Source organism: Herpailurus yagouaroundi, unplaced genomic scaffold, assembly GCF_014898765.1.
Source record: "Herpailurus yagouaroundi ecotype Mexico unplaced genomic scaffold, PumYag 188, whole genome shotgun sequence".
Classification (NCBI taxonomy): Eukaryota; Metazoa; Chordata; class Mammalia; order Carnivora; family Felidae; genus Herpailurus; species Herpailurus yagouaroundi.
The window spans coordinates 21,714,226-21,727,398 of NW_024412419.1; the positions used below are offsets into that span (position 1 = coordinate 21,714,226).

Sequence of the window (13,173 nt, forward strand, 5' to 3'; positions counted from 1 at the left end):
CCCCCCCCCCCCCCCCCCGCCCCACTCACGCTCAGCTGATGATGACCTGGTCTCATGCTTGCCTCACTGAGGAAATAAGAAGCCTCCAGACTGGATTCCCTTGTCTTCTCACAGCAGAGAACCCACGTATCCCCTTCCTAGTAAAAACCACTCCTCCTACCTGGGCTTTTGGTCATATTTTTCTCTCTCCGTCCCTGGGCTTTCTCTTATCCTCTCCACCTGCATTTAGAATTACATTCTTACTCCCCACACTGGCATTCCACAAATGCTCTGTCTAAAGAAAAAGGGCAGGGGTGTTTCCTGCCCCTACCTTCCCTGCCTCTCGCATACTCCCCATTTTTCTCTACTGCCTTTCATAGCTACCTTTTTTAGAAATAGCCAGATGTAAGAGTACACACACGTGTGTCTCCCCTCTTCCCAGGCACCCTTGAACCCATTCCAGTCTGACCCCCCACAACTACTTCCCTCCCTTCTAGTGCACTTGAAGTCCTCTTGTCAGGGTCACCAGCTACTTTAGTGTTGCTAAATCCAATAGACATGCCTGTGTCCTTTTCTTGCTCCGAGAAGCATTGGACACAGCGGGCCATCCCCTTGGCATCCGTGACCCACACACCCTGCAGTTCCTGCTTGGTGTATTTTACTGTCTGTGTCACCTCTTTAACAACTTGATGTTGGACTTCCTTGCTGTCTGGTTCCTTTCTCCCCACCCCCTCCCCCGGCCCCCCATGTGGTCTCATCCCGTCCTGTGGCTCTGCATACCACCCCTACAGATGGCGCTCACATTTACATGTCCAGCCCAGATCTCTCCTCTGACTCCACATCCCTGTGTCCAGCTGCCTTTCTGCCTGAGAGCTCGTGGTTACGTCTGGCGCAGCCTATCTGAAGCCGAACTTTTGATTACTCCCTTCCAACCTCTGCATCCCTGGCTTTCCCCATTTCGGCAAATGGCACAGGCACGGTCCCCACCCGCAGCTGTTCAAGCCAGAACCCTGGGAGACGTTCTTTTCTCTTGTCCCCGTATACAAGTAAGCTCCAGCAATTCTACCTCCAGATCACATCCTTAATCACACCACTTGTCATCTCTGCTCCCACCAGCTAGTCCCAGCCACCAGCACCCTAACCTGACTGCACTCCACTTCCACTCTTGTCTCTTTTCAGTTCTTTCCTTACACTGCAGGTGGACTCCTCTTTAAAATGTAAGATCACCTCTCCCACTCCCTCAGCTCCCTGTTATTTAGGATCAAATCCCAACTCCTTATGTTGGCATTGCCAGACCCAACTGTTGAATTTTTTTTTGTTTTTGAAAGTAGGCTCCACGAAGGCACCTGGGTGGCTCAGTCAGTTAAGCATCTGACTTCGGCTGGGGTCATGATCTCGCGGTTCATGGGTTTGAACCCCCGTCGGGCTCTGTGCTGACAGCTCAGAGCATGGAGCCTGCTTTGGATTCTGTGTCTCCCTCTCTCTCTGCCCCTCCCCTGCTCATGCTCTGTCTCTCTCTGTCTCTCAACAATAAATAAATGTTTAAAAAAAAAAAAAAGTAGGCTCCACACCCAACAAGGGGCTCAAATTCACAACCATGAGATCGAGATGCTCTACAGCCGGAGCCAGCCAGGTGCCCCCCAACTACTGAATATTTAACCCCAGTTCTTTCCCATGATCTTTAACCGCTTAAAGATCATGGGATCTTTCCCATGATCATTTTCATAACTGCTTGTTCTGGGACATAGATTACATGCCTTCTTTTACCCCTCTGAGATTATTACATATATGGCTCTCAAAGTCTTTTTTCTCTATTCACTCAGATTCCTCCAGCATTGGTTATTTGTTGAGCTCAGTTCCTTCCGCAGTGTTGTCCTTCTTGCACGGGTGATACCTAGTTGTGCTAATCTTTCCATTCTCTGCGACTGCTGCGCCGGTCTGTTAAAGGCTGCCTCCAGATGACCGTGGATTGTGGACCAGTGGTCGGGAGAGGCAGATGCCAGCAGCTTGACTCCTGAAGTTGAGGCCTCCCTCTTTCTCCTAAATGTCCCCAGTCTCCTGGACACTGCCCCTGTTTCTCTGACCCACATTCCCCACCACCAGAGATAAAGTCTCCAGGGCCAGCTGCGTGGCACAGGCGTCTCTGGATTGTCTCACTGTCCCCATCTGCTCATGCAGCTCTTCTAACACTTTGTAATTAGTTCACTATGAAATCCCTTCCACAGAACTACTTGGTTTGCTTCTCTCTCCTTGACTGGACCTTGAATAACATTTCTTTTTTTTTTTTTTTTAATGTTTACTTATTTTTTGAGAGACAGAGACTGAGCACGAGGTGGGGAGGGGCAGAGAGAGAAGGAGACACAGAATCTGAAGCAGGCTCCAGGCTCCGCCCTGTCAGCACAGAGCCGGACGTGGGGCTCAAACTCACGAGCTGCGAGATCATGACCTGAGCCGAAGTCGGACACTCAACCGACTGAGCCACCCAGATGCCCCTTGAATAATATTTCTGAAACAATTTTATCCTTCAAAATGTTCATTTTCATGTTGTTTTTCTTTTTTTTTTTTATTCTTTGTTCAGCTTATGAGGTTCATTCATTTTTGTTGGTCCTTGTTTTTATTGACCTAGCAACAGTATTGTTTTTTGGTTTATTTTCTTTTTCATTAATTTATTTTATTATCTTGAATATTTGGTTGTCTTCTTTTGGTTTATTTTAATAATTCTGTTGTTAACACTTGAGTTGAACACTTAGCTGTCTTTTGACATCCTTGTTTTCTAATAGAGAATCAATCTGGAGACTGTACATTTTCTTCTAGTACTATTTAGCTGCATCTCATAAGTTTTGAGATGTAGACTTTTGATTCAAGTCTAATTTCAGGGGCTCCTGGGTGGCTCAGTCCGTTGAGCATCTGACTTCGGCTCAGGTCATGACCTCATGGTTCATGAGTTCGAGCCCCGCGTCGGGCTCTGTGCTGACAGCTCGGAGCTCGAAGCCTGGAGCCTGCTTCAGAATCTGTGTCTCCCTCTCTCTCTGCCCCTCCCCTGCTCATGCTCTGTCTCTCTGTCTCTCTGTCTGTCAAAAATAAATAGACATTAAAATAAATAAATAAATAGTCTAATTTCAATTAAGTTTCTTTGAGTTAGAAGATTTTTTTTTCTTGTGTTTTTAATTTCAGATCAGAGAGTTTGGCTTTTTGACCTCTACTTTGGGGAATATTTTAAGGTCTTTTTTCTTTTTTGTTGTGGTTGGAACCAGGCCAAAGGCTCTGGCTCCATTAGCCCAGTGACCCAGCACTGGCACTGAGTTATGCCAAATCTGAGGTCCCTCCTTGGCCACACATAAGCTCTAGCTAATTGTCTTCACCTCTCAGCCTCAGGATAACCGAGACAGAGAGTTGTGCTAGGTAACCTCTCCAATTCCTTCCAGCTCTAAAAATAGACCTGAACACAAAATCACTGAGTTTCCAACCTAGATGGCAAAGATAGAAGAGATGCCCAAAGTACCAGGGGGCTCAGAGGAGGGAGGTAGCCTATCATTTTGGAAGGGCCTGGGAATCAGGAGAGGCTTCATGAAAGAGTTGGCGTTTAAGAGAATACCCTCAAAGGATCACGCATTCATTGAACAAATATTTGTTTGGCATCTGACTGCTATTTCTAGTTGCTGAAGATAATGGCAGGAAATAATGGACCGGAATGCCCGCTTCTGTGGAGCGTATTACAGACTAGTGATTTGACAGTTTGCCTATCTCAGGCAGGCTGCGAGGCCCCACCTACTGACCACTACACTCTATGACCGAACTTTTTTGCTCAGGCGCTTCCTCCCGTCAGCGTGGTCCCCGGAGAAGTCGGGTTCTGAAGGAGATCCGAAAGCTTCAGAAAAGCACAGACCTGTTGTTAAGGAAGAGCCCCTTTGGCCGCCTGGTGAGCTCCACCAACCCCCGTGCTGCCTTCTTTCTCTAAATCCCCCAGGTATTGGGGACCTCATCATCTCTTGCCTGAATGCCTAGGGGTCCTCCCCTCCAACCTGGCAGAGGACTCTTCACCTTTTGAAAGCATGAATCCGCCAAGGGCTCCTTATGGTTCTTCGTGGAATCAATTTCTAACCCTACCACCTCTGAAACCGTGTTCTTGGATTATATAAATAGGAGCCCTCTCATCCATCCCCGCTTTGATCCCTCTTCCTGCCCTGAGAGATTGCCTCCCCCTCTCCCCACCACCGATAGGAGACACACCAGTTCCTAAGCTCCCAGGAGTTGACACCAGCTACTGCTTAGGTTCTAAGATTAAGGGGCAGGAAGGTGTAATAGAAGTGAAGATTCATGGAAACTCCTAGAGAGAGTCCGTCTTCGCTTGAATCTCTCTTCTTTAACTCTTCACTCCTTCCCACACCCCCCTTCTCCCTTACCCCCCCCCCCCCAACCATCCCCACTCCTTCACAGGCAAGAGAGATATGTGTTAAATTCACTCGTGGTGTGGACTTCTACTGGCAAGCCCAGGCCCTGTTGGCCCTACAAGAGGTAAGAAGGGGGGCCGAGGTACAGCTGGGTGACGATGGGAGAAAGGCACTCTGGAAATCCACGGGGCTGCCCGAGGAATGTCACGCGCTGACTCTTGCCTCCTGAGAGAGAGCATCACGGAACGCCTGGGTTTGGAGGCCAGATCCTCATTTGCTGGTAGCCGGATTCCCAGGCAGGGTTCCCCCTCGTTCCGTGACGGTCTTTCACACAGTCCCGTGAGCCCTTGGAGACAAGGTGCAGCAGGGCTCCAAGAGAACAGCACCACGTGCCCCCTCCCTCCCATGTGGCAGTCTTTGGACTTGTCTTTCTGCCCCCAGGCTGCAGAAGCATTTCTGGTTCATCTCTTTGAGGACGCCTATCTTCTCTCCTTACATGCCGGCCGCGTTACTCTCTTCCCGAAGGATGTGCAGCTGGCCAGGAGGATCCGAGGCATTCAGGAAGGGCTTGGCTGAGCTCCCGCCACCTGTCTCTGTCAGCCTTTCCTGCTTGCCAGAGAGAGCGCTCTCTGGGGAGGAAGCACCCAGCGTCTCATCACCGGGATGGGAGTTACTCTGAAGGAGTTTCCATCCTTGGTCCCTTGCTGTCTCACCTTCCCTTTGTTCTCTAGGAAAGGTTTGACTTGGTTTTAGCTTGAGCGCTTGGGATTCTATGGCTCATGCGCTTTTGTACAACGTTGAATAAAGATCTTTATCTATTTAGTAATCACCAGGCGACATGAATCTGTCAGAGTTCAGCCTCTATCTCACAAGGACCAGATGACTCGTTTTGATTAACAAGAGGTTTTCTTAACTTTTGAAAATGTCTTGTTTGGTGTCAGATGTGATGCCTGAATTTCAGGGATGATACCAGGGACTCTGTCCAGAGCCAAGAACCGATCCACGAAGTGCAAGGAGATGCCTGGACTTGTTTCGGAGAGGGGTACATGTTGCTTTTGTAACTGGTTGTTTTAAGAAGGAGAAGGCTACGTGGCTTTCCTCTGTAACAGAGGTGATCTGTGAGAAAGTCAACATCATTCCAAATGACTCAGAGTTCTTTTTAGCTAATGAGACTCCAAGGTTCACTTTGGTTTGCAAATTATTCACATGACTGCTGAATGATTTTGAAGACCTCAGATTTTCTGGGTTATGGGAAAAAAGGATATTTCCTTATGGTTTTAGATCTTCCTGTACCGTTTAAATTTTTTGCCCGATGTATATTTACTTTTCTTTAAAACATAAGGGAAAAAAAAGCCAACCGCTTCCATCGGTTGCAGGAAGAGCCGGGCACGCCTAGCACTTACGTCCCTGTCCCTCGGTTACTGTCATCATTAGTGGCGGCGGCCAGTTCTCGTGTGAGCTTCACCTGTCCGCAAGTGTGTAGCTTTTTAAAAACCCAATTCAGGTTAAAATAGGAAATCTTTAAGTTCTGACGTTCTGGTTCCTTTTAGCAAATTCCTATCAAAGCCATTCAGAAATTCTAGCTTTGCAGGTTTTATTTTATCCTTCTTTGTGAATCATAGAAGACGTGTCTTCATTTTTATACTTTAGAATTTGTCGTTCCAGGATTGTAAAGCGCCTTTTCAAAGTTTTTACAAGTGTTTCTTATAACTACTTTGCGGAGAGAGAATAAAAATTAGACTAATTCTTTAATGGCAAAAATGTAAAGCAAAGTTTCAGTTACAGCGTATAGAGATACTACGTGTCGTATGTGTGAATGTTCAGTTCTTCATTTGTACGCTGTTTTGCAAGTAGCCACTCCTTAAACAAGAGAATTGAGGGGTGTGTTTTTGCCTCCCATGGAGTAGAGTATGTATGAGCAGATAAAAACGTTGCCCTTCCGTTGTCATAACTGAAAGCAGTGTAAGAAGTTTGCAGAGAAATGGAAAGCGCCACCAGTAGGCTTTTAAGATTTTGCGTGTGATGGAAATGATTAGCGAGGGTGGACTTCTGACACGGATATGCCTGGCAACCAAATTCCAAGACTGCTGAAGGGAAGGCCCAAGTTCTATCACTGAATAAACTTTAGCCCTTTGGAAAAACTTCTTCCTGTTCAACATCAATTCCTATTTATGCAGACATCTGAATAACGCTTATCTGTCAACGAATATATTTAAAATGCTTGTCAGAGGGGCGCCTGGGTGGCGCAGTCGGTTGAGCGTCCGACTTCAGCCAGGTCGCGATCTCGCGGTCCGTGAGTTCGAGCCCCGCGTCGGGCTCTGGGCTGATGGCTCGGAGCCTGGAGCCTGTTTCCGATTCTGTGTCTCCCTCTCTCTCTGCCCCTCCCCCGTTCATGCTCTGTCTCTCCCTGTCCCAAAAATAAATAAATGTTGAAAAAAAAAAATTTTTTTAAATGCTTGTCAGAGTATTATTAATTAGAAGACTGTCTCCTCTCTTAAATTGTACTAAGCAGGGTTGCCTGGCTGGCTCAGTCAGCAACGCATGCAACTCTTGACTTTGGGGTTTGTGAGTTCAAGCCCAGGTCAGGCATGGAACCGTTTTTCCAAAAAAAAAAAAATTTTTTTTTAAATAAATAAATAAATAAAATGTACTACCCAGGACACACATGCAACACTGGTCACACGCCAGGCAGGAGCCACCAAGTAGTATTTACAGGGTAACACCAGAATAAGTAATTTAAATCATGATAATGTTATATAATAATGTTACAGTTTACTATAAACAGTACTTAACATTGTTGGAGTTCTGCGTTTGTTTTTCTGGGTGATTCCATCACCATCTTTAACCTTTCCGTTCGATTTTATTTCTGCTTTCACATTTTTAATGCCTAAGTACTCTTAGTTTTGTAAATATTTCTTTATTGTAGCATCCCAATCGGCGTTCACTCAAAAAACAAAACAAAACAAAAAAACCCAGAAACCAGCCTGGATATTTCCAACAAAGAAGAACTTAGTGGAAAGGACTGGTTAAATAATACCAGGAGGGCTGGAAGAGCAGCCGGGAAGAGAGGATACTACCCAAAGATCAGGAAGCTGCTGGCATCCACAGCCCCCACCGCGGGTGCTCTGCCGGAAGCACCCCCACCAGCGCCATGGAAGCCGCACCTGCTGCTTACTGACCAGGAACTCGGGGAGCCCCTGCTCCATCCGGTGCTGCTGGAGCCACCACTGACCCCAAGGATGCCCTTCTCTGCTGCTTCTGCCACAGGCCCTGCCAAACCGCAGAAGGAAAACCTCCCCTTTTTCCTCCCACCTTCCAGCCCCCACCAGCATCTTCCACTGGCAACCAGAAGCAGTCCAGGAGAGCCTGGAAATACAACTGGCCGCCTCCTAACCCCTCTGTGGTTCAGAGAACTCAAAAGGGCAAGAAGGGAGCTTGGAGCCTACAGAGACCTCATCTGCACAACGTCCCAGTCTGGTTTTGTGGGTGTAATGCCCACGTTCAAGATGCAATATTTTTGTTACTGGTTTTTGTTCTGCCACATGGTCTCTGATTCTTTCAAGTTGATTTTTTTTTCCTCTTTGTTCTCGTCTCTCACGCGAGGTTTTCCTTTAATGTTTAACAACCCTTGCAATGAAGAATGGCACACGAGGAAGCTACTGGGGAGTCTGAGTGTGCAGACAGACTGGCCCGGCAGCCGTGCGGCAGGGGGGCGGTCGGCCGGGCCCTTTTTGAGCAGCCCTGTTCTCTCAAGCTCACCAGCAGCCCCCGGGAGCGTCCTCCAGCCTGCGGGGAGGAGGCAGGCCTAGCTGGGTCTAGCTGCTGGCTGCAAGAGGTGAGGAAATCCATTTTTTTTTTTTTTTCAACGTTTATTTATTTTTGGGACAGAGAGAGACAGAGCATGAACGGGGGAGGGGCAGAGAGGGAGGGAGACACAGAATCGGAAACAGGCTCCAGGCTCTGAGCCATCAGCCCAGAGCCTGACGCGGGGCTCGCACTCACGGACCGCGAGATCGTGACCTGGCTGAAGCCGGACGCTTAACCGACTGCGCCACCCAGGCGCCCCAGGAAATCCATATTTAAAATCCGCTCTGCATACACTTCCTCATTCTCCCTGGCCTTACCTCCCATTCCCCTGGGGTCCAGAGACCCTCATTTCTTTCTTCTCTTGAGAATGAGTCTCCAGGCTGGTGCTGGGATGGGGGGAGAGAGTCACCCAGTGACAGTGCTAGGAGAGGAGCACCAAGGGAGCTGCCTCCTGAACAGTGCAACCAGTCCTCTCTGCTAGCCCACCCCGTGCACACCCCGACGCAGAGGGACCCGGTGCCCCCGGTTGTCGAGCCTTAAGAAGATTCTGCTGTGTGGGTTGTGATGGTCCTGACTTTCCCCACTGCTGGCTTGGGGATCCTGCTCTCGTGGGCTTGTGGGGGCAATTTCTGTTGTCCATCTGCCTTCTGGCTTTTAGGATTGTGTTAGTTTTCCTCTCTCCTCATCTCCCCATCCCTTGAGTTCATGTTGAGGTTCTGACTGTAGAGAATTGTAGGTCGACACCTATTTTCTCTCTTCGCACGAGAAAGCCGATTCCACTGTTTTCTGGGTTCTGTTTCTGCTGTTGAGAAGTCAGCCGTCAGTCCGACAGTTGCCCCTTTGAAGCCAGTGTTATTTTTCTGACTTATCTCTCCTTAAAAGATTTTTCTGGGGGCGCCTGGGTGGCGCAGTCGGTTAAGCGTCCGACTTCAGCCAGGTCACGATCTCGCGCTCCGTGAGTTCGAGCCCCGTGTCGGGCTCTGGGCTGATGGCTCAGAGCCTGGAGCCTGTTTCCAATTCTGTGTCTCCCTCTCTCTCTGCCCCTCCCCCGTTCATGCTCTGTCTCTCTCTGTCCCAAAAATAAATAAATATTGAAAAAGATTTTTCTGCGCTTTTGGTATTCTGCGATGTCATTATGACCTGTCTTCTGTGTGGACTTCCTTTTATTTATCTAGCTTGGCATTCATTGGGCTTCCTGGATAGCGAATGATGTCTTGTCATCAATTTTGGAAAATTCTCAACCGTTACTCTTCAAATAATGCCTCTCACCATTCTCTCTCTTCACTTTCTGGGTCACAGGTTTTCTGCCTGCCAGACTTTATCACCACATCCTCCAAGTTTCCTTCCCGCCTCTGCCTTTCGTCCTTTTGTCTATCAGTGCTGCACACCTCATTGTTCCTTCTGCCCTAACTTGGAATTAATTGATTTCCTTTCAGTTATGTCTAATCCACTTTTAAAGCTGACCGATATCTTAATTTCGGTTACTGTATTTTTCTGTTCTAGGATTTCTATTTGGCTGTGTTTAAAATTGTGATGTCACATTGTATTTTATTTTTAAGTAGTCTCTACACCCAACATGGGGCTCAAACTCCAGCCCCAAGGTCAAGAATCGCATGCCCTACCAGCTGAGCCAGCCAGGCTGTCATGTCACTTTTCATAATGGTTCCCGGTTCCCTGCTGAAAATGTCGAGCTTGGTTTTTATATCTTTTAGCATAGTAAGCACAGTGCCTTGCAGACTGTGTCTGATAACGGGTCCCTGTGGATCTGTTTCTATTTGTGTTTTCTGTTGATGCTCACTCATTGCTTTTTTCTCTTTGGTGCTTGATTACATTTGATAGTATGACTGACACATCTATATGAGGAAATAATCTGAAACTTAGAAGGAGATCTTTCTCTAGAGAGCATTTGTTTTTTGTTTTGTTTTGTTTCCTACCAGGTGCCAAGAGGCACTAAACATTTAGAACCAACATAATTCCATTTCAGAGCTTGAGATTTTCTGAAGCACCCAGATGATTCAAAGCCAAGGTCTATCTCACATCTGAATTTCTTCTCATTCACCTTATTCCCAAGGTACAACCAGTCCACTTATCCTGCTTACCTTGGTAAGCTTGTACTTCACCTTTTGCCTCCCTAACCCCCAAGGCTGTCAAAAGCATGGCTCATTTCTTGGCTACTTCTTTTAGGACTGGCAAACATCCCCACGAGAAACAGTTAGGCCAAAGCTGCTGTTAAGCTCATCTCTAGATTTCCAACCTCTCTTTGATCTTGGATCAGTAATGACTAACAATCGCTATCTTGTTAGCAGTTTAATGCTTTTAAGAAAAAAATACATTTGTCCATTTATTTTTCAGTTATCTTCAGTAGGAGGGTGGTTCAAATGACCACTGGCATAAAGACAGACAAACCAATGAAATAAGATACAATAGATAGCCCAGGAATAAACACTTCCATATGTGGCCAAATGATTTCCAACAGTGGGGAAAAGACAGTATCTTCAACAAATGTTGCCAGGAAAACTGGATATTCCCCTGCAAATGAATGAAGGTGGACCCTCACCTAACACCATCTAGAAAAATCAAAATGGACCAAAGACCTAACAGTAAGAGCAACAATTATAAAATTCTTAGAAGAAAATGTAGGATAAAATCTTAATGACATTGGTTTGTGATTTCTTGCATATGACACCAAAGGCACAGGCAACAGAAAAGAAAAATAGACCAATTGGGCTTCATGAAAATTCAGAATTTTGTGCATCAAAGGGCACTATCAACAGGGTTAGAAGGCAACCCCCAGAAAGAGAAAATATTTGCAAATCATATCTGATAATGGACTAATGGACTAACAGAACATACAGGGAACCAAAACTCAAATACAAACAAACAAAAAAAAATACCTTGATTCAAAAATGGGCAAAAGACTTGAATAGACATTTCTCCAACAGCGATATTATTAATGGCCAATAAGCCCATGAAAAGATGCTCTGTATCGCTAACCGTTAGAGAAATACCAACAAAAACCACAACGAAATACCACCTCATGTCCGTTAGGATGGCTACTAGTAAAACAAAACAAAAACAAAATAACAAGTGTTGGTTGGACGTGGAGAAATTGGAAGTCTTGTGCACCTCTGGTGGGAATGCAAAATGGTACAACTGCCATGGAAAACAGTAAGTATAGAGGCTCCTAAAAAAAAGTTTAAAATAGACTGACCATATGATCCAGCAATACCCAAAAGAATTGAAAGCAAGATCTCAAAGATTTGTATACCCATGTTCAGTGCAGTACTATCCATAGTAGCTACAACGTGGAAGCAACTTGTGTCCATCAACAGACGAATGGATAAGTAAAATGTGATATACACATACAATGTAATATCATTCGGCCTTAAAGGGGAAGGAAGTTCTGACACTACAACGTGGATGAACCTTGAGGATACCATGCTACATGAAATAAGCCAGTCACAATGAGACATACTGTATGATTCCACTTATATGAGGTACTAGAACACTCAAAATCATAGGAACAAAAGTAAAATGGTGCTTGGCAGAGCCTAGGGCTTGGGGGGGGGGGAGGAAAGGGGAGTTAGTACTTAATGGATACAGAGTTTAAATTTTGTAAGATGGAAAGAGTTCTGGAGATGGATGATGGTGATAATTGCACAACAATCCAAATGTACACCTAAAAATGGTTAACTTTTATGTTATGCGTATTATACCACAATTTAAAAAAAGGTTTTTTAAATAGTATCCATGAGCCAGTTTATATTGTAAACATAAATTGAGCCTCCATCCAGCAGAAGGCGCCAGGCACCGGAGGAGACCTAACAATGGAACCTGCCTGCTGCTGGCAGATAGGGTGCGTCTGTGGTTCCACTGGGCAAACACCTATTGTCAGCTGTCTGCAGCGGTGGAATAATGGCTCCGGATGCCAGCGGAACACCACCCCTTTTTCATGGTCCTAAGATGGAGACAGTCACAGTTACGTGACAAAGAGACCACATTTGCCACTCTATTCACCAAAAGAGTTGGGTAACACATGTGCCCTGGGAAGTCTTAAATGCATTCTGCATTCAGTAAATGCAGAATTTTAGAATCTTCATAATCGGAGCTTAGAAGCCATCCTGCACAGCCTCTCTATTATAAATCAGAAACTGATGGGCGCCTGGGTGGCTCAGTCGGTTGGTTGAGCATCCAACTTCGATCCAGGTCATGATCTCAACGGTTCATGAGTTCGAGTCCCACACCGGGCTTACTGCTATCAGCCTGTCAGTGTGGAGACCACTGGGATCCTCTGTTCCCCTCTTTCTGCCCCTCCCCCATTGCACTTTCCCAAAAATAAATAAATAAAAATTAGAAACTGAGGGGCACCTGGGTAGCTCAGTGGGTTGGGCATCTAACTGTTGATTTCGGCTCAGGTCACGATCTCCTGGTTTCTTGAGATCAAGCCCCACATTGGGCTCTGCACTGGTAGCATGGGGCCTGCTTGGGATTCTCTCTCTCCCTCTCTCTCTGCCCCTCCCTGACTCGTGCACATGAACACTTGCACTCTTCTCTCTCTCTCTCAGAATTAATAAATACATTTTTAAAAAATTAGAAACTGAGCCACAGAGAGAGGAAAGAGCTTTTCTTCACTCACAGAGCTGGCTGGTGAGCACCCCTGCTGGCCTCTGAGCTCCTGGAAAACAGAATCTCTGTCATCCCTGTCTCCGTGTCCCCACTTCTTAGCCCAGTTCTCAGCTTAGAATAACTACTTACTGAGCGAACAAATGAATGAGGGAGTGGGTGAAGGAATGAGTTGTGGCTAGAACCCATATTATATTACAGATGTTAGAGATTTTGAGACTACATGTCCGGGCATCTATCAGCCTCTGGAAATTTCTCCAAAGTCCAAGAGGTCTAAATGAGGCAGATTTGGGGGTGCCTGGCTGGCTCAGTTGGTAGAGCATACAACTCTTGATCTCAGGGTTGTGAGTTCGAGTGCAATGTCGGATGTAGT

General features: G+C 46.4%; 1 protein-coding gene across 1 annotated transcript in view; it reads left to right on the top strand.

Moving 5' to 3' along the window:
• CENPA (centromere protein A) overlaps positions 1–6,515 on the top strand; it is an 8,123-nt gene extending 1,608 nt beyond the window's left edge. Inside the window, 3 exon segments of the mRNA XM_040496267.1 lie at positions 3,789–3,898; positions 4,417–4,494; positions 4,812–6,515. Of these exon segments, the coding sequence (XP_040352201.1) occupies positions 3,789–3,898; positions 4,417–4,494; positions 4,812–4,946 (323 nt within the window). The 3' untranslated portion in view covers positions 4,947–6,515.
• The last annotated feature ends 6,658 nt before the right edge of the window (positions 6,516–13,173 follow it).